The sequence below is a fragment of the Miniopterus natalensis genome, chromosome 8 (genome assembly GCF_054644295.1).
Source record: "Miniopterus natalensis isolate mMinNat1 chromosome 8, mMinNat1.hap1, whole genome shotgun sequence".
Taxonomy (NCBI): domain Eukaryota; kingdom Metazoa; phylum Chordata; class Mammalia; order Chiroptera; family Miniopteridae; genus Miniopterus; species Miniopterus natalensis.
The window spans coordinates 63,902,016-63,923,734 of NC_142088.1; the positions used below are offsets into that span (position 1 = coordinate 63,902,016).

A 21,719-nucleotide genomic window follows, 5' to 3' on the forward strand; every position below is an offset into this window, starting at 1 on the left:
TTGGTAAGAAAATAAAGCTATAGTTTATTGGGAATAATAAATTTTTATTCCAGTCAGTGATCTAATTTATCTCCAATCCCTTTCCCTCTTCTTTGTCCCACTCTTTCCTTCTAATGAGTCACTGCCTTTATTAACTTTCTTTGACTCTTACTACTGTTTATGATTTATTCTTTTGCAGTTCTAGAGATCAAACTTTAACATAAAGTAGATACGTAGATTGGAACATGTGTCAGCTTTCCAGTCTTATATTGACTACTCACTAAATGTGGATCCTTGTGAATCATTTCATTTTTCTGGGGCTTCATTTCATTATTTGTAGAATGCAGACATGAGACTATATGATTCTTTAGCTCCCTTTTTTCTCTAAAATACTAACTTTATAGCTAACTTTCTGCCTAGTTTTATTATTAAACCTTTCCCTAGCTCACTGCTTAAGTTTGTAAGGCTACCAGTGGACCCAAATGTGCAGTGACTGTGCATCTCTATAGGAGGGTTTTTTGGGATAAATTACTATTAAGGACTTTATTTGCTTTACTACATTTACCCATCACCCACACTTGAATTTTAACTATTTTTTTCCTCTCTGGGTATTAATGTGAGTCTGAAACAAGCATACTTTTGCTTAATGCAGGACAGTAAGGTAAACTCTAGCAGGATGGCCACATGAGACGACACATTTGTTCTCTGCCAAGGTAATGATAAACAATGAAGATTTATAGCCTCTGGCTTTTAAGCTAAGCTTGAAATTTAACGACCAGTATATTTCACTAAACATGATGCCTAAGCAAAGTGTGTGCTGCAACCTTTATTAAAAAGCTCAGTGAAAATTATCAATTGAAGTGATGCAACTGTTTGAATGTTTAAGTGATGAAGTGCAAAATATGAAGCGTATGAGAAAACACAATAAAAAGTGATACCAATAAAAAGTGATTTCTAACAGAGTTGCCTTTTCATCTAATATGAAAGAGACTGAGCACTTTAGTACTAAAGGAAGTTCCAAAGCGTTGTGTTTTAATAAATCCTAACCTACTTCACAGGACTAAAAAGAATATTTAAGAGTAGCTGCTGTGATATTTTTCCTTCAAGCCATTGTTGTTCTTTTCTCCCTTAGTAAGTAGGCGGAATAGGGTAGGAAAAAGGAGTTAATGGAAATTGCTTTATTTTCCCCCACTTATAATTTGAGGACTCATATTTTGTATTTTCTCACGAGATGGTTAGACAAGTGTGGCCACAGAGGATGTATAGGAAGGCTCAGGAAAACAGAACTTATTATATTCACAGGCCCCAGAAACGAAAGGCACAGCAGATACCACGGGAGCACCTGAGAAAGGCAACTGGTAGGTCAGGAAGCAGAAGGCAAAAAGTGAAGGGAAAACACTGAGCCACAGTCTTTACTAAAGTTTCTAAAGGAAAAAACAAGGCAGGACAGGATCAGCAAGTTAGGTTTGGCTGGTTTGAATAATTCCATTGGGCTTTAAATTCTAGGGGTGCTCACTAGTTGGCTGGTACCTGGGTCTGGAACGATTAATGCAGAGAAATTATGCTTCCCGGGGAACAGGACTCTGTAATGCTTAGTTTGCAAATCAAAGGCATGTTCCTGGATGGACCCATTGTTGTCCTTAAGAATTAGCTAGTCATAGGAGGGTTGGCCTCCCAGACCCCCACCGTGTCCTGGTGGAAAGGTGTTTTTAAAACATGTCAAAACATCATAATATACAGAAAATAAAAACATTTAAAAATATTTACAGTACAGCTCTGATTGTATCCAAGAATTTGTAGTGGGTTATTGTCAAATTAGCAATATACACATTGCATATCCTTAGGAGCTTCCTTAAATTGGAAGCTATTCTGCCCTCCATAGTATATTCATTGCAGTGTTCATCTGAAAAGAATATGAAAGTGGGCCTCTTCTGCCCAAAGCACTCAACAAAATCATTTTCAAATTACAGGAATGGCTATGGTGTATTAGTCAGGGTTCTTCAGAAAAACAGATCTAATAGGATGTGTACAGACAGAAACAGAGATATATTTTAAAGAATTGGCTCACAATTGTGGGTCATGGGAAGTCCATCTGCAGATAGGTCAGCAAGTGGTAGACCCAGGGAAACAGTGATTTTGCAACTCAAGTTTACAGACAGTCTAGGAGCCAAACCCCCTCTTCCTCAGGGAACCTCAGTCTGTTTTCTCTTAAAGCCTTCAACTGATTGAATGAGACCAACCCTCATTATGGAGAGTAATCTGCTTTATTCAAAGTGTACTGATTTAAATGTTAATATCGTCTAAAAATACCTTCCCAGAAATATCCAGACTGATGCTTACCCAAATATCTGTGCTCCGTGGCCTAGCCAAATTGATTCATTAAATTAACCATTACACATGACTCACTGAACAACATGCTTTACGGTGTGTTAGTATGAATCAATAACAAATGCCAATACGAGCAATAGCCTGGAACCCAGAAAGGATTATAATTTGAGGTCATATTTGCACACTAACTTGTTTGTTCTATCTATCTTCCTTTATTAAAGACTATCAAATTATGACTCTTCTGGACTTTTCCAGAGGTGACAATTCTCCAGGAATCCCTCACATTTCTGCATCTCTTAAAGTGAGGCACTTATTGCCTTTTAGTCTGAAGTTAACATCATTGCAAGGATGTTAGTATAGAAAAGAGCTTTGGAAAAAGAAATGGATATCTCTCCAGTGCAAAGGGCAGGCCTGCTTATTGCCCATTATAAAAGACTTGAGTTTCCTAAGTTCAGAATTATTTGCTGTAATACAACTCACTTTGTGAAGGCATCCACACGGGCCCATCTTAGTCACTTTCTTGGGATTCGGAGTAAAGGGAATGGACACAAATCTCCTGATAACTATTCTGCTTGCTGTGCCACGAGTAATAAAGTCTTTTATAGCTGACCTCCATATCTTGCATGGTCTATCATCCTCCATGAAACTATAATTGGGCTAATTTGTTGGCTTGAAAGTCGGGTAAGATCTCAGTTCTTAACAGTTCTTGAAATCTTTCATTTTCATCATTACTTTAGGTTATTTTATCAGCGACTATAATGCATGCTGTGGGACTCCCTTTACTCTTACAAATGCTCATCACTGCATCGAAGGTGAAATATCTGAATGTCATAGACGATCTGTATTACCTTCCCCCAAATCGCAACTGACCATATGCTTTTGATAATAGAAGAAAACCGTTATGTTTTAATATATTCTGCTCATCTGGAAAATAAGACCCTTGTATGCACTTTATGTATCTCTTTAAATATGGCAGCAAAGCGTTTGGTTCTAATTGAGAGTAGCTTGTGTATTCACCCTCTCTGACCTAATTGCTGAACGCAGAAGGGGCCTGGAATGAAAACGAAGATAAGAACATCAGTCTCAGCTGGCTTTTGGGACAGATGATACAGAAAACTTTAGTCTGACAAAAGCATTCTGTAAACTTAGGAGATCAAAAATTCAGTGGAGAAATTTTACTGCCACACTCTTAGGTAAATCTGCTTAATTCAATCATGTCAGATCCTTAGGAGCTGTGATGCCTCAGTCCACATGGAAATGCACAGAGGGAATCTGTGTTGATTGAACTACATGAAGATGAGGCAGGAGAGTTGTCCAAGCGCTGACTCAGAGTCCAGGCACCACAACCCTGGCCCTAGGCATGTCTACATGCACACTGCATATCCAGTTATTTCAGGCATGTGCCCATACCCTGCACCCATGCAGGTACTTTCCTAATACTTCATTCCAGCTCAGAAAAATAATGTCTAACTAAGGATAGGAAAACTTGGATACCTTAGAAAAGCGCAGGCACTGTGATTTTATCATGGCAGTTGCGAGGTATAATTTCCAACTAATTCCTTACGTTAATCGAATTCTACCGTAAAGCATCAAGACTTGCGGATTACTCTGTATAGACAGCTTATTAACCTTCACAAAACTAAGACCACCAGGATGCTTCTATGAAAATGGAGTGCCATGAAATTTCACGTCTTGATTACTTTGTTGACGGGTGTTGGCCATAGAGTTTGTATGAGCCAGTCTCAGGCAGGCCCCAACCAAACCTCTCTGAATAAAAATTAAATGTGCATAAAGCCAATTCTCTATATGCCTCTGCATTCTGCGTAAGTTATAAATTGATGAAAGGCAGATACCATATGCTATGGAAGCAGACCACTTCCCTTATCAATGTATAATTTGTTAAGAAAGATGCATTGGTTGTCAGGCTTTGTCCTACAAATATAAGAATGAAAATTATGCCTTGATCTGTTAGCCATAGCTTGAAAATATTCCATATTTCCACATAGACTCTTTTAGGAGTTTCTTTAAAATTTGTATTCAGTTTTATTCTTCCCAGAACAGAATAAAAAAACCACCACCAAAACAGACATAAAAATAGCAATATTAAAAAACTCTCTAGGCTAATTGCCTCATTGCTATCTTAATAGGCTAGATAGATAGCTAAAGGAAAGGTTATTCTAATAATAATATAATTGCAACATTTATATAATATTTACTATGTGCCAAACCTGTTTAAGAATGTTACATACATTAATTTATTTAATCCTCAAAACATCGCTATGCATTTTTAAAGTAGAATACTTGAACACAACCCAAAGGTATCAAAGAAATCTACTCTAGCAAGTTTCTCTTTATCAGACACCTTTCTTGTATTTGAATGGTCATGTATATCTTTAGGCCAGTAAAGAAACATTACACCTATTTTCAAGATCAGGAAGTTGAAGAATGAAAGGCTAAGGAACTCACTCAGAGAAATAGCGAAGTGAGTGGCAGGGCCTGGGCAGTGTGACTCCAGAACATGGATCCTAACTACTACATTATGCTGTTCAAGCATGTGTTTTTCAAAGTCAGCACAAACAAGCCAGTTAAGGCAGAATCCACCCAAGCTCTGCTCTTTAGCATTCAGTGCCATTCCGCGCTTAGTATTTATCCACAACTGACTCTGCATATACAATTTCTAGTTAAAGTTGGTCACTGGTCAAAATGTAAGGAAATATTACTGAAAAGGGCTTTTTTTTTACCTGATAAATTACTAAAAATTAACATTGAAAATTTACCGTGTTGCAGGCAGTATGCCAACTGCTTTACATGCAGTAGCTAATTTACCCTTTGTTGCCACACTACAGAGTAGGTGCTATTATTCTCACTTTACAGCTAGAAAAACTATTAAAGTGACTGAGTTGCTTACCCAAGTGTCAGAAACAAAATTGTGATCCAGATACTATTGCAACTTCTTAATATGAAAAAAAAAAAAAAAAAAGCCTCAAGTCAGATGTCAAATGGAAAAGTTTTAAAAATAAGAAGGTTATTGAGGAAGGAAGCTTCCATGCTGGAGTAGAATTCAAATGTAATACAATTTTTGAAAACCAACTGACAAGATAAAAATCAGCCACAGACTCTGATAAACAGAAAAAAAGCAAACTATTACTCTCTTTTCATTATGCCAGAGCAGGAAAGTGCTCATAAAATTAAATGTCAATAAAGAAAAGACAAAATTAAACTTTTTAAACGCATAGGCACAATTAACCTGTGAAAATTACTCATATTGGCTGGTAATGAAGCAGATAGCTTAGTGAAATTGAGAACATATCTGATTCACTATAATGAGATTTTCAGTTAGATCAAATCACATGTTGTATTAGTCATTTTGAGTCAGGACACATACTGATTAGCAGGAAAGGTCATAAAAAAAAAATTATTCTTTTCCAAGGTCAGAGGGGCTGTGATTCAAGAATATGATAATAGTGCCCAGCTGGTGTCGCCCAGTGGTCGAGTGCCAACTCATGACCCAAGAGGTCCCTGGTTCGATTCCCAATCCGGTTGCCCAGGTTGGGGGCCGGATCCCCAGTAGGGGGTGTGCAGGAAGCAGCAGATTGATGTTTCTTTCTCATCGGTGTCTCTCTCGCTTTCCCTCTCCCTTCCTCTCTCTCTAAAATTAATAAAAACATAATTTTAAAAAGAATCTGATAATAGCAAGCATTGCTTACACCTGCATATGAGGGAATGCCGCGTGCCCCCAGTAGTGTGGGAGGGCAGGCTCGGCCTCTGGTGTACCTCTACTGACTCTTGCTTGGTCCAGTAAGTTCCAGGTCTCTGCCGCACACCCGGGAGGAAGGGCGCCACTGGGTTTGCCAGTGAAGGAGTTCACAGTAATTTCTCACCAGCAGAGGGATGGAACTGTCGTGATGATGTTGTGGAAACTTTGGATGGTAGTTCACAAAATGGCAAAAAGCGAGGACAGGACTCACCGTAGGAGCAGTGCAGTTTCCAGGATCTCTCCCTTGGGGATTACCTGACTTGGATTTTTATCTCAGTTCTACCACCTCTTGTGTGATAACACAGGGTATAAACGTTCACTTTTAAAGGGTTAGAGTTTCCCCTTCTGTAAAATGTTTGACTTAGGTGAACTCATAAGATTACGTATTTATAATATTCCTTTGAATTATTAGTGCCTATATCTTACAGAAGCTTGCGCTCGTGTCCTTTTAAAAACATCTAGAATATGCTGAGGTATTTCAGTGTTTTCTGCGAGTCACTGTCCATACAGTCCCACGATGAAAGCCTGTTCTGGGCTTTCAAAGGTGTGTTTCCGGTGAACCCTCTTATTTCTTGGCAAAAAGACATTCATATTGCTTCGATTACTCAAATTATATATTTCAAGTGTCAGCACGCTTACTTTTGGAACATATTACTGGTTCATGTTACTTGATTTTTTTTTTCCTGAAAAGCCTGTATCACTCTATTTTTGTTCTGAGAATTTATTCTTCACACTTTTTTGCTCTCATCACTTATATTTTATTTTCCCCCCTGCAGGTTACTGTTTCAATTAAAATATTTTGAGAGAGGGTCTGTAATTCACATAAAATGGCATTCAAAATAAAATTGAAAATGTTTTGTGGAATAAGATTTGCACAAATCACACTATGAAGAAATCATTTCTTTCTTAAACTTTTTATGAAGTAGAACATAAGCAGTGAACACTATTGAAAAATCTGTTCCCTTCTTGTTCTTGCTGTTTCCAGATCTGGACAATGTGGAGGGCATTGCTGTGGACTGGATCGGAAATAACATTTACTGGACCAATGACGGCTATCGGAAGACGATCAACGTGGCCAGGCTGGAAAAAGCTGCTCAGAGTCGGAAGACCCTGTTGGAGGGAGAAATGTCCCATCCCAGAGGGATTGTGGTGGATCCTGTTAGTGGGTAGGAATATTTTATCAGCGTTATATAAGGATAATTCTATTAAACAAATGTGTTATTTATATATTTTGTAGTAGTAATTTTTCTTTAAATCCACATGTGAATTCACACATGTGATTAGAAAAAGTTACTTATTTAGTGATTTGCTCTTCTAGAAAATGAGCTAAATAAACATGTCAAAATACACTGAACTGAAAAAAACAATTTGTATAAAGGATATATTTACTCAATTTGTTCAGACAAGCACCGTAATTCTGCATTTTAGACAGCCTGACACCAAGATAAATAATCAATTAAATCAGAGAGTCAATCATCTTATGTTTTTTAAAGGCTATTGAAATTTAATGTATTCAAAAATAGCCAAGTTTTTCTGTACACTTGATGCGGGCCAGGCATCTTGTTACTATGCTCCTGTTTGATAATCCTCACAGCAATCCTTGAATTAGTTGCTAAACTCATCATGCTTTACAAAGGAAAAGTTGGTAGCTGATCTGCAAAAGACTGTTTCATTATTAAGAGATTGGGTGGATATTTAAACCCCAGCTTCCTGTCTCCAAGACTCTACTCATAGCCACTATATTCTGCTACTTTTTTACTAATCTAGATTGGTAATCACATAATTTCAGACATAACCATAGTTTCCATATAGTGACATCATTTTTATAGAACACACTACTTGTTTTAGGGTGGAATATTTTGTGCAATTCCTGGCAAAGTATTTTCCTTTGTTTTTTCTTCAGAGCTATGTCCTGAACCCAAACAATACTGTGCATATAGAACTATTGAAGAAATGTGAAAATTCCTGACAGAATCTTAGAATTAATTGAGTAGATTGCATATTTTACATGTACAGCTGTTATGTGTGTTTTTTATCCCTTCCATGGCTTACGTTTCACTATTTCAAAACAGCATCACAAAATGAATATTCTTCATAGCTTACTACATCCATACAAAGCATACTTAATTAAGTACGAAGCATGTGACTCCCTTATAAACTGAAATCACCCGACTGCCTCTCCTAGAATTATTTGTGTTGAGATTGCTGTAAATACAATCAGGGTGCTTGTTCCTAGGCTGAAACCTAAGTAGTGAATGAACTCATTGTATGTGCTTCTGTAAGACATAGTTATAAAGTAACGTTGGTGATTTTATTTGTAGGTTCTATAGTTATCTGCTCTATACCTGGACTTATAAACCAAGTCATCCATTTGACCTTTAAACCTAGGGAATATTAATTTTAAGAGAAAAAATATTTATACCACACTGTCTAATTCTCCTTGAAGCAAGATGTTTTAAGTATTTCCTAAAACAGCATCTTCTTGCTCAGTATTCTGTTAGAGAAAAATATTTTCTGATAGAGTTGAAGGGTCTTTGGGGTGCTCAGGAAGGTGACACAAATGTGGAGGTCATAGGATCATATGATTGGGAAGGACACTTAGAGGCCACTAGTTCTATCTCTCTTTTAAAATTCAGGAATCTCTTTCACCACTTCCCTAATAGGCAGGCATCTGACTTATATTTGAAACCTATAGTATCTAATTAGTTTAGAGTATTTGTTAGAAATTCTGATTGATATGACATCTTTTCTTTTTATTAAGACAGTATCTGCACCCCTATAATCATCACCTTATAACTCACCCTATATTTGCCTCTAGTGCTACAAAGAGTGACTTGAATACCTCTCCATTCTACAAATTTTCAAGTAGAGTACTGATCTTATGCACCAACCTGTAAAACATACAGACACATAAGTGCATATATACATGTGTGTGTATGCATGTATTTTTCCCTAGCAATAGCCTAGGCCCAGAGCTCTGCTCCAGGCATATATGGTTAACAAAACAGGCACAGCCTCAAGCCTCATGAAGCATCTCGTGTTATCTGCAAGGTGGGGGAGTGAGGAGATAGACCAAAGTGATGGAGGAAAACAAAAATGTTAGCATGACGATGAAGGCGAATGATTGACACCTGTTTAAGTAGGTTTGCTGAGGGTCCTCTTTGCAGAGGCCTCATGTAAGCTGAGACTTAATTGCAGAGAAAAAATCAGCTATGGACAGTGAGGGAAAGAGTATTTCAGGCCAAGAAAATGGTACATCTGAAGATCTTAAGTTGGACAAGGATTGAGTGTCAGAGAAACTGAAATGACAGTGGACTGGATTGCATGTAGCAAGGGGGAAGGTGGCATAGATGAGATGCAATTGGAAATGAAAGTGGGCCTTTGCCCACCGTGATGGGAGCTTTGTACTTTGTCTTCAGTGTTAAGGGTAAAACAGAACACTAATACAATCATATTTATATTAAAAAATACTGATCTTACTATTCTGTGAAGAATGAATAGGAAGTCAGTAGAAATAAAAATGAAAAAATGTGAATTTAATTATCCAAATACTTGTTTGACCCTAATACAATTTTTAAAATGAGGGAGAAACTTTGGTTTGGAAAGCCATTTAAAATAGCATAATATAACTTTAAGCAAAACATTTCAAGAAAAACAAATGATTTATTTACATTTTTTTCTTTCTACCATAACACCTAATTGCAGCTGTACACAGAAGGAGAAAAGTCTGTGATTGCCTATTAAGAAAAATTACTCATTTCAGGGATATACTTTATCAAAAGCTCCATACCCAATTATAGAGTCAATAAAGAATTCATTTATATTTATTAAAATATATTTTGATTACCATACAGATCAATAGAAATCAAGACAATAATTGTCCTCAAGAAGTTTATAATCTGGAGTGTTTTGTGTACACACACACACACACAGACTCACACAATTATGTATAAAATAAAATAGACTGATATACATGCTCTTGGGGTGTGCAGCCATCAGGTTAGTCACAATTTTGAAGGGACGGTGTAAGTAAACTTTTAGAGGAAGGGAAGCCAGTGGCAGTTCTGAGACGAGATGACTTCGTTAAAGCTAGAGCAGAGGATATGTGACAGAACAGAGTAGGCGACGAAGCTAGAAATAAGCAGAAATCTTCAATGCTTTGATTAAAAGTTTGGATTTATTTTGCTGACAGCAGAGTAATTGAAAGGTTTTGAAAATAAAACGCACACTTTTCACTTCTTGATTCAGGAAGACAAGCGACAACAGTGTGACAGGTACATGTGGAAACAACAATTTTTTCAACAGTAGAATTTGTTTTATTGCCATGACAGAGAAAGTCTTAAGGACTTAGATATTTCTAGGATTGACCACCAGATAATATAATTTAATAAGGAAACATAGTTAATAGTTAGGAGTTCCCTTTAAAAAGGGATGAAAGACAGACTGTGGCATTTGTAGCAGGAACAGAACAGTGGGGAATGAGACAGGACAGGCTGCTAGAGCAGGACTGCAGGCCTCACGCATTGTGGAGATGGGATAATGCTGGAGGAGTCGTCCAGGGGGATGATGTTGTTCCTACGCTGACCGCTGCAGGTGAACCCCACCCTCCTAATAATGTCACACTTCATAATTTATATCAGTAACTTAGAAACCTACATTTCCAGTTCTCACTTCTCACAATATCATCTATATGCACTGTGTCCAAAGCTGAGTGCATATTTCTCCCCAAAGAGGATCTTGTGGAGCCATATCTCACTTAATAGTATAACACCCTCTAGTTAACAGCTAGATGTATGTCAGCAAGAAAATCAGTTTTTTCAACAGTAAAATTTGTTTTACTTCCATGAGAAAGAAACTTTTAAGGACTTAGATATTTCTAGGATTGACCACCAGAAAATACAATTTAGTATGGGGACATAGTTAATATCAACAAAGCCAAGCTTAGTGTTACAGGGTACAAATATGAATAAGAAGGAATCCCTGCTCTTAATTATTTTGATTTTTAATTGGAATTATCAGATATGCAGCACCACTAAATGCAATTCAAGGCATAAATGCAATAAATGCTATAACTAAAAAATGTCACTAGGAAACAAAGGAAAGATCCTATTTTGACACAAAACTAGGGATAAACTTCATTTAAAAATTTTTATTTGAACAGGCCTTGAAAATCAGAGGCACACATTTTCTTGCCATATTACCAGCATGCCAGCTTAAGGTAATTTTGATTAGACGGCTACGCCAAGTTCCACCTGTAAAAAGATTTATATTTGTTTCTGATTATTTTATAGGTTATGTTTTCTATTTTCTAGATTTAAAATATTCACATTTGATAGTTATTATAAAGCTTTTACAATATAACTTTTAATCAGATAATGAAGTGGGTAGATGATGATAACATATATAATCTTTGTCAGTTTGGCATCACCTATCTAAATGTTTTTCTTTTCTTTTGTTTAAATAAAAATAATCTTAATAATAGATCATATCACAAAAATATTTTTCAAATATAAAATTACACATAGTATATTTGGAATACCCAGAATCATTCTTTATTTGTCTGTACATATGTATGTGTGCACATGCATGTGTGATTCGGGCTAGAGAGTCACCAAAAACAAACAGTGTCACTATGTTCCAAAGAAAAGCTAGAGAGAAAGACAATTGTAATTTTATCAAGTGATAAATTATCAACATGAATGAAAGTGCACTGATTTTAAGATTTTAAGGAAAGTATCAATAGGGAGAAAAAATTGTGTATTTCCCTTTACGTAGTTGATTTATGTAGCGGAAGTCGAGTGATTATACCTAACTGGTATAAGATTACGGCAAACAAAATGAGTATTTTCTGTATTCTTGATTTGTTCCAATAATAAAACCACTCCAAGAACACACAGGATACAAGATAAGTAAATTGCCATATTTGCTTCTAGGATCAGAGTGTATGTTGACTTAATAAAATTCACCCATCTCAATACACCTCCTCAGGTTTAAAAAGGGATATCAACATAATTCTACACTGTTAAGAAATTTTAAAAAGAGCTTCATTGGCACAATTTACGGATGATGTGTTTCAACCTGGACTGTCCCAAATCTGCCTGTTTAGATCACTGTAGGATTATTAGTCATGGATACAGATTTTTCCCAGATTACCTCAGAAATTCTTCAGGGTCCACAGTATGCGGGAGGCAGCTAATCTAATAAGGGTGTTTCTAGGGTAAGCAGCTTAGGAAAGCTTTGGCACTTTACAAAGTTCTTTATGAGGTGACTGAACTAAAGCCTACACTTGAGTTAATCACTCAGACACTTTCACATGGCCCTAGAACAACATGGGCGGAGGGTTTAATCTTCTTCACCAGGGATTTGCAGCAATAGCTCAAGGACCCCCTCCCACTGCTGTAGCTCACACGAAATGATTTGTTCTTAAAGGCAGAAGCTTTTGTTTGAGATAGAAATTAAATCTCAAAATCTTAAGGTGAGTCAACCTACTGTTATTCAACTTATGTGCAGCTAAATCATCTTCGGTGGGTTTGGGGTAATAATAAGCCGCAATAAAGACTAGATCATTTGCATCAGGAAGACAAATTAGACTTGGCCAAATAAATGTAGTGTGATCGTGCATTTTAGATTAAAGACAGCCCTCGTGCTTGTCTTAAAAAGTAATAACTCATCTGAGATTAAATAAAGTCTGGGGTAGATCATTAACTGTGCCATGAGTTCTCATGTCAGTCAACGGGCTTTTAAATTACATAATTGACTATATGTTTTATGAAGTGAACAACATTAAAAAATAGTTAATAATGCTTCAAAGACCATTTCTCGAAGTTGGTATCAACACCCAGGAAAATCAATATTTGGCATTTACTGTTAGCTTAATTAATCATCGAGGCCAACCGGTGTGGTGGTGTGTTTTCTGTAATGTGCCCCAAGGGACGGGCTCCACTGAGCACATGCTTGCTTCCCAGCTGCCTCTTCCCTTTGGCAGGAATGCGTTTAAGTAGGAGAAAAATCAGAATGTGTTTAGATTGTATGGAGGTTCCCAGTCTGAGGAAGTGTCCCTGTATACAGTGGCTGTTTGAAATAACGTGTGTGCTTTTGTTTGTCATGTCTTAGTTGGATGTATTGGACAGACTGGGAGGAAGACGAAATAGATGACAGCGTGGGAAGGATCGAGAAGGCCTGGATGGACGGCTTCGATCGGCAGATTTTTGTCACTTCAAAGATGCTGTGGCCAAACGGCTTAACTCTGGACTTTCACACCAACACCTTATACTGGTGTGATGCCTATTATGATCATATTGAAAAGGTGTTTTTGAATGGAACTCACAGGAAGGTAACAGACAAATGCTGCTGGTTTTCACCCGCAGGCTTCTTTTTTTCATGGAGCCTTGTTGCGTTGTGTTAAAAATACTTTCAAGTTTATTTTTACCACTCCGAGGTGGCTGCCAGCAGCCTCCGTGGGGTGGCTGAAGGAGGCTGAGCATTGAGCAGTGCAGCTGGCACTTGCCTCCGGGGGAGCAGGCCCCTCTCACCGCGGTTTGCCAGGATTTGTGAGATTTTTCAAAGAAGCTCTCAGGGTTTCAGAGCTGCTTTAAAATGCAGCTTTTCTACATTCTTGATGAGTTTGCTATGACCAAGCAACCCAATTCTATTCAAATATCTTCAAAATTTGCAGCTGAATTTTGACCTATGTATTATGTAAAATTATCATGCATTTATTTGAATAAAGAACTTCATGACATTAAAATTTAAACACAAGAATACACTGAACTTCAAGCCTGTTGTTAGAAATATATATCAATTTCCTCTTGCCTCTTTTGGTAGCATCATTGCAGAATGATTCTGAAATTCTGGGGTAAACTGAGGATGTAGTTGACTGTGTGCCCGAGGCAGTGTGGATAAAACATCACCTCTATACTTTATCTTATAATTAGCTAAGCACAGAAAATGTTCTGAACTAGCTTCAACTGTTTGGAAAATGAAAAAGTGTTTTCTTTGATACTACTAGCCCTTCTCTTTTGGAAAAGAAGACTGCACAATTGGCTGAGCTCATTCATTACGAATTCTGTTTGGAGAAATAAATAGTACACTAATCTGTTAAGACTATCTCAGCCACTGATTCACTCTAATAGTGCTTTAAGTATTTTTCTTCAAATAAGTAAAATTCATTGGCATTTAACCTAATTCAAGTACTTAACAGGTGCCAAATAAATATTTATGATTACTTTGAAGATGTTGACATGTACACAGTATACATAACATTTTAATGGACAGTGTATTTCATCTTAGGTTGAGGTGAAAAAATATAGATAAAAAACTTTCTTAATTATTCAATATATGAAAATTTGTTATGAAAAATTCAGAAAAAAAGGAGCAAAATTTGTATTGCTAACCCTAAATTATTAAGATAACTTCCTCAATTCTCTAGTATTAAATGAAGCGAGTACAAAATGCTTTTCCATATTGCATACAATCCATTTTATACATGGCAAAAGGTAAGAAAGTATTATCATTATTGGAGGTATTAGTCATTTTTTTCTACAACCCTACTTGTGAAACAGGACTTATCACATGATTGCTCTATTTAAACAACAAAAATATAAAACTGTAAAGAATACACCAAGATAACCGGAATTGAAATTAGCCAGCAAAGCTTGTTTATCTATTTAATATTAGTAAATGTTTCTAAGTTCAAAATTAAAATATTTATATTTTTCCCTGTCATCTCCTAAATTTTTTCAGATTGCATTTGCTCAATTAAATAGGAAGATCCCTTTCACTCCCAATGTCTTAATACCAAGTCGTATCCCTTGGTTATTGGATGAGCAATATTGCAATATACACAGTGACACTAATTATCAGATCAATATCTATTCCGAGATATGATTCTGTAATATTACAAACAAAAGATACAGGGAAGAATGTCAAGCAAAGTCATTTTAACTTTTGCATTCTTTTACCACATGTGTAAAGCCAAATATGGGAAAATTTAAATAAATGAAATGTAAATGGTCTCCTTCAAATAACAAGTTCTATAAACAGAAAAATATGCTCACATTGGGAAATCCATTTCTCAATTATATGGAAGAAAATATGAGTTAAGATATTAGGTAGATCACTATCTGTTTTACTTATTTGAATACCATTTTCTTTAAATATTTACTTACGTTTCTAAAGGTCAGTTCTGAATTTGCACAATGTGTTTATTTTTTACAGGTTGTTTACAGTGGGAAAGAGCTGAACCATCCTTTTGGACTGTCACATCATGGGAATTATGTGTTCTGGACTGATTATATGAATGGTTCCATTTTTCAGCTAGATTTGATAACAAATGAGGTGACATTACTGAGGCGTGAAAGACCACCCTTGTTTGGGCTTCAGATTTACGATCCACGAAAGCAACAAGGTATTAAAAAACAAATAAAATTGCTTCTGAGTTTTATATATAATAATACTTCACAGTAGTTACAAAAAGGTTTTATTCTGACCGTGTTGCTGTAATTTTATAAAAGGTGTTTAGTCACTCCAAAGTCAACATTGGACTTTGTTACCATAAATATTTATTATTGTTCAAAATAACCTGATTGAGTAACCCTGGGAATTCTACCTGAGTGAAGTCCAAGGACTTCTCCAAATACTTCCTTTTTGATGTCGTTGTCACTGAAGGAGTCTGTTAGTTAAAGTAAATACATACATATATATATATTTAATGTATTCAAAGATTAACTAGAAAAACTTCGACTGGGAAATAAATATTATGGGAAAATATTTTAAAATACATTATGTAAGGAAATTATATTTTAACAGTAATTTAGTATATTTTATCTGATTAGTTTCGGATACATTTAAAGCACTTTTAATTAACTTAGATGATATGAAAGTAAAATAATCTACTATGAGATTCATGTCTTGTTAAAATCAGATAATACTCTATGTTTTAGCTTCATGAGTTATTAATATTTATTAGTCCACCCACAAATAGCATGACTTAGAAAGTAAGGATTAAACAAAGAAAACCATTTGTAAATTATGTAGTAGATTTTTTGTTATAATTCCAAAATCAGTGTTCCTTTTTCAATGGAGATATTTTTGTGGAAAGGTAATGAGCATACGTTTCAATACACTTAGGATGAAAAATTATACTCTGAGCATTTCAAAGTACATGTTGTCAATAAGAAGTTATCTAGCAACACAAGTTTTTTGAAGATATTTCAGCTAAAAGGAATTAAAATTGCCTCATGGGAATACAAATGCAATTTCATTAAATAATGGTAGTACATAAAGGGAGAAGTATATAAAGTTTTAATAGTTAATAAAAGGTAAAATTATTTTTAAAAAGTAAAAATGAAATTATTTCAGATGGTATAAGCTATAGCTGTGGACACAAAGTAAATAATAGAGCAATTGCCCACTGCAGAGATCAAATGGTAATATTTTCTGTTACATTCACATCAGCTCTGCCCCCCCTCCCCCCCATCACCATAGTTTGTTTACACTCAACTGGAGGCAAGACTGTGAACAGGAACAACCTTTCTTTCCTCCTTTGGTGTCTTGTTCACAGGGTTGTTCTCTCCAATTCCACATTCATTGGTTTCCTGGATTTTATTACACCAATCAGCATAGAATCACATTTTCTATTTTCATTCTCTTTAGAAATTGTATATCTTGAATGTCCTTGCTAAACTCCCTGTAGTCAAATTCCATGACATTTTCACAATTTTCAATTTCTTTAAACTTCTAGTTGTTTTAGAAAGTTGATCAATTAAATGCAACATATGGGGTGAGAAATGTCTCAACTCACTATAATATGAACTTGGGCTTAAATCCAGATCCTGACACTTTCTCCTTCATAAACTTGGGACATGTCGTAAGGATTTAACAAAGATAAGGAAATGCTTTCTTCATAAATTTTTATAAGGAATAAATAACTATTTGTTATGTAAGAGTAAGAGTTAGAACAGTACCTATGTTTTATATTAGTTAATTTGGCCTTACCATTTCTCAATCTGGAGGCATATATTTGTAAGTTTCCTTGGGTCTAAGCATTTAAAATAAATATTAAATGAGTAACATGTCACAATCATATAAAAAAAGCACAAAGCTCTGATAGGAATATAAGAATTGTATTCCAATATTCATGAAGAATATATTCGGTGTTGCAGAGTGTCATTGGCATATAATTGTTTACTGCTCTTCCTTTGATGGAGTGTTTTGTTCCTTAAAAAAAGTACTTTTCAATAATTAGTAATTAAACTGCATGGATGGACCTGGAGTATTATGTTAAGTGAAATAAACCTGTCAGAGAAAGACAACTACCATATGATTTCACTGATATGTAAAATCAAATGAACAAAATAAACTATCAAAATAGAAACAGACCCATAGATACAGAGAACAGACCTTGACAGCTGTTGGTTGTGGGGTTGTGGAGCTGGGTGAAAAAGCTGAAGAGATTAAGCAAAATAAAAAACAATAACTCATAGGCACAGGCAAGACTACGGTGATTACCAGAGGGGAAGGTGATTACCAGAGGGGAAGAATAAGCAGAAGATTGCTAAGGAGGGATAAATGATGATGGAAGGGAACTTGACTTGGGGTGGTAAACACACAATACAGTATATGGGTGATGTATTATAGAATTGTGTACTTGAAACCTATATAATTTTACCAACCAATGTCACCCCAATAAATTCAATAAATAATAATAAAATAAAAATAAATAAAAACAAACAAAAAATAAATGTTATATATAGTACTTTAAAAAATGAAAACTTATCCCTGATTACTAAATTCTTTATACAATCTTTATCCCAAAAACCATTATGTTCTGTCTTACTGATAGAATGTGTTTGGCCAAATTGATTGATTATTTTTTATTAATTTAGGTGAAATAATCAATTAGTTTGAGTTTTCTACCCAGTCTTCATGAGACTAAGGACTTACTTGAACCTTTTGAACAGACAATACAATATAGAAAGGATACCTGATCAACATCTTTTTTTACTCAGTCATTAGACATTGAAATTGGATAAAGTACTTAGGATATAAAATCTTAGTTTATTTAACTACATTGATCAGAATAGCTAGATTATGAAGTAAAATGCAGTCAGATGTTTAAATAGAGACATATTATCTTACCATGTTATAATTTATCTCAGTAGTGTTTCGTTTGAACATCAGATATTAACAAATATTTAGAAACATATAATTAGTGTCACATAAATTTTGGTTATATATTGTATGTTAAACTGTTTTTTGTTTTTTTGTTTGTTTAAGGATAAAGTAGTTTCAGTTGAATAGAAAACCAACCCCTTAAGTAGTACATACCCTATTCTTCATGGAATGGAATAAGCTAGTCTTACACAGCCTTACATTTTCTCTCTCTTCCGTTCTTTCTCTCTTTATGAGAGACTAGGGTGTATGGCTTCATTTGTATATGTAATATTGTTAGACTACATAATGTGTAACATTCAATGTAATTTTTATTTAATGTATGACATGACTATTAACTACACTATTTTATAGATCTAGTAAGATTTAGATTTATTGATACAGCCCTCACCACAAAAACTTTCTTTTTTCACATTTCCTATATTGGAGATAATCACTATGAAAAATAGCCCCAAATACTAACTATACTCTTGATAGTGTTCACACACACACATGGGCTCAAAGTCAAATGAAAACAATCTGTAATGAACATATACTTCTACAAGAGAGAAAAGCAAGACACACTTTATCCCTTCTCAGATTGACATCATTCAAAACTGATTCTTCTGAAATTATCCTAAATGAAATACATAATTTATCTGGATTTGGGATCCCACCAAACTAGTCTTTATCCAACTTTTATTTTCTCTCCTAAACTGCAGTCCAAACTATCTCTCCATCAAGTGGAGAGTAGAAATCCCCATAGGTTTATGTTTCATATTAGGTTCAGAGACTTCTAACTGCCCATATGATAAAACTCTCAGAATTCAAGAGTTTAGCCCTAGCTGGTTTGGCTCAGTGGTTAGAGTGTTGGCCCGCAGACTGAAAGGTCCTGGGTTCAGTTCTGGCCTTGGCATGTACCTTGGTCGCAGGCTCAATCCCCAGCCAAGGTCGGTGCACGAGCAGGAAGCAACCAACCAATGCATCTCTCTCACGTCAATGTTTCTCTCTCTCTCTCCGTCTCCTTTCCTCTCTCTAAAGTCAATAAAGGTATTTTTTTTAATTAATTAAATGTATATTTAAGGTAACTAGCACTGGAATTGATGAATAATGGATTTTAAATAATGATAGCTATCTTTATGTTTATAAACTCTTTCAGTGATTTACGTATAAAAATTTTAATGCTATTTGTAGTTAATCATTTTTTCAAGATAATATCTATACATAAAAAGTCTTGCAGGCTACTAGAAATTCGATAAAAAACATCATTTGAGCTCTATTGGGAATATGTTCAAGTAATAAATTAAAAAATATACTAGGATACCATTAAAATTTTTTAAATCTAAGAAATTTTAATGGGAGATGTAGAATTATTTAAATGAATTTATATTTTAGATTTATATTATGACAGAAAAAATATCAATTTGTCTCTTTTAACATATAGTATTCACAGAAAGAGAATGTATTTAAAAGCTGCAATAGTGATAATTTATTTCCAATTACCTAAATTGTATATTCAATAAGACTGACAAGTAGGAGTCATGCTACTAAATTAAAGAGTTTGATATTTCAATATATTTTGAACCTGAAAATTTGTTCTAAAATATTGTTTTCAGTATTTCTTATTTCTTACTGTTTTTTTCATATAGTTCTCAAATTATTTTGAATGAATCCTAATTTTACAAAATCTGAATGTTACTAAAATATTAAATATACAATTTAATCCTGTACACATAAGGTGCATAACATAGATAGAACTCCTAAGCATCATATGAAGTATTAGATTTTTATTCCATGGCCATGGGATAAATATGACTATATCTGGAAGCTACTTAGAAATTTTTTTGAATCTGCTGTTGGAAAAAGCCTGAACTAAGCTTATCTTCCTAGTTTAGAAATTGTGATATAGGTTAAAATATTAGCTTCCTTAGCTATTAAGTGTATTTTTTTAAATAAACATAGACAATGCAATTTACTTCTCAGAATAATAAAAATAAATATTTATATGCTTTTGATCTTTGGGTTCATGATGATAATCTATTCAGATAAGTTAAATATTTATTGCATATAGCAACATTTCAAGTATTATTTTTAACTCATTTCCTAACAATTTCTACATAGCACATTCAACCCCAGAGACCCACAGTGTAATAACCCAGTCTGTCACTTCAGTCACAGTGTTGGCACTTATATTTTTACTGAAATACAGTTTTAATGTTATATTATTTAGCTGTTTGTCTCTGAGTAATGAAAAGCTCTTTTTTTTAATGTTTGAGTAAGATCTTCTGATATTATCAAAATGTTATTTATTGATACTTTGGGAAAGGCCACAGTGTAAAATGATCCTGACATTGATACTGCGAGCTGGGTTGCAGTTTGGCAGAGTTCTTTGTAACTATTCTACACATACATGCTTAGAAAATATATTTTCTTCCTGGCATTTCCAACCTGTAGGAATAATGACATCAAAGTGATTACCTAAAATTTTATTTACTCTCACCTACATCTTTATAAAACAGGATTTCCAGCCTCTTCAAAATTTTGCCTCAGTTGAGTCTGAATCCCCAAGTGTGTCTCCCACGTGTTCATGAGTATGAACATAAGAGTGTTCCCGGGCCTGCTCTATTGATGTTTGTGCTTGCCTATCAGTGCCTCTGCTGGGACAACATGTTACCCTCGTGGGTTGTACAGTCTCCTTGTACGAGCAAGACTGCTCGCTTTTGAGGCTTCACAGATAGCCTGTGCTCCTTGGAGTCCTCAATGCACTGACACGCCAATGCACTCCTTGCACGGGGAGACAATACCCCCTTTCCGCAAGCTTGTTTGTTTTCTGTTCACTTGGGATCCAAAACCACATTCCAAGTGCTGGTGGTCTACTTTCCAAAAACTTCAGGACTCTTAATCTGGGAAACTATCCTAGACAGATGCATTCTGTCTTCTCTATTGTTCCTCTTTTCTGGTACCCAACCGCACACAGATCTCTGTCTCCTAGAATCAACATGCAAATTCCTCTCATCTACAAGCACATCATATATTTCAAATGTTTCTTAATTTCATTAAGGACTCAACAGAAATCCTGACTACATTAATTCATTAATAATTGCATGTTAGTGAATATGTAATATGTGTGTTTGTACACATTTATGCCTACATACATCTCCTAGAAATAACTGGCTGGCTTTGGATGGAATCAGAATTCTCTGACGCGTCATTTGCTCCTCTTGCAGGTGACAATATGTGCCGAGTAAATAACGGGGGTTGTAGTACACTGTGCTTGGCCATCCCAGGAGGCCGAGTGTGTGCTTGTGCTGATAACCAACTTTTAGATGAAAATGGAACTACTTGCACATGTAAGTTTCTTTTCTTGTTACACCCATTGCTTATATGTGTCTTTTTGATCAGAAGCAGATGAAACCAAAGGAATTAAAATCAAACTTGGCAATAGGAATTCAGATAAGTACTTAGGTATAGTCTTTTATACTACAAATTATTAATTTCTAATGTG

The 21,719-nt window shown here is 35.2% G+C and overlaps 1 protein-coding gene across 1 annotated transcript in view; it reads left to right on the plus strand.

The window, feature by feature from the left end:
• The window catches only part of LRP1B (LDL receptor related protein 1B), a 1,257,096-nt gene that overhangs the window by 602,987 nt on the left and 632,390 nt on the right, over nt 1–21,719 (plus strand). The window contains exons 11-14 of the mRNA XM_087819400.1: nt 7,050–7,230; nt 13,178–13,397; nt 15,281–15,470; nt 21,442–21,564. Of these exons, the coding sequence (XP_087675526.1) occupies nt 7,050–7,230; nt 13,178–13,397; nt 15,281–15,470; nt 21,442–21,564 (714 nt within the window). The remainder of the gene's footprint in view (nt 1–7,049; nt 7,231–13,177; nt 13,398–15,280; nt 15,471–21,441; nt 21,565–21,719) is intronic.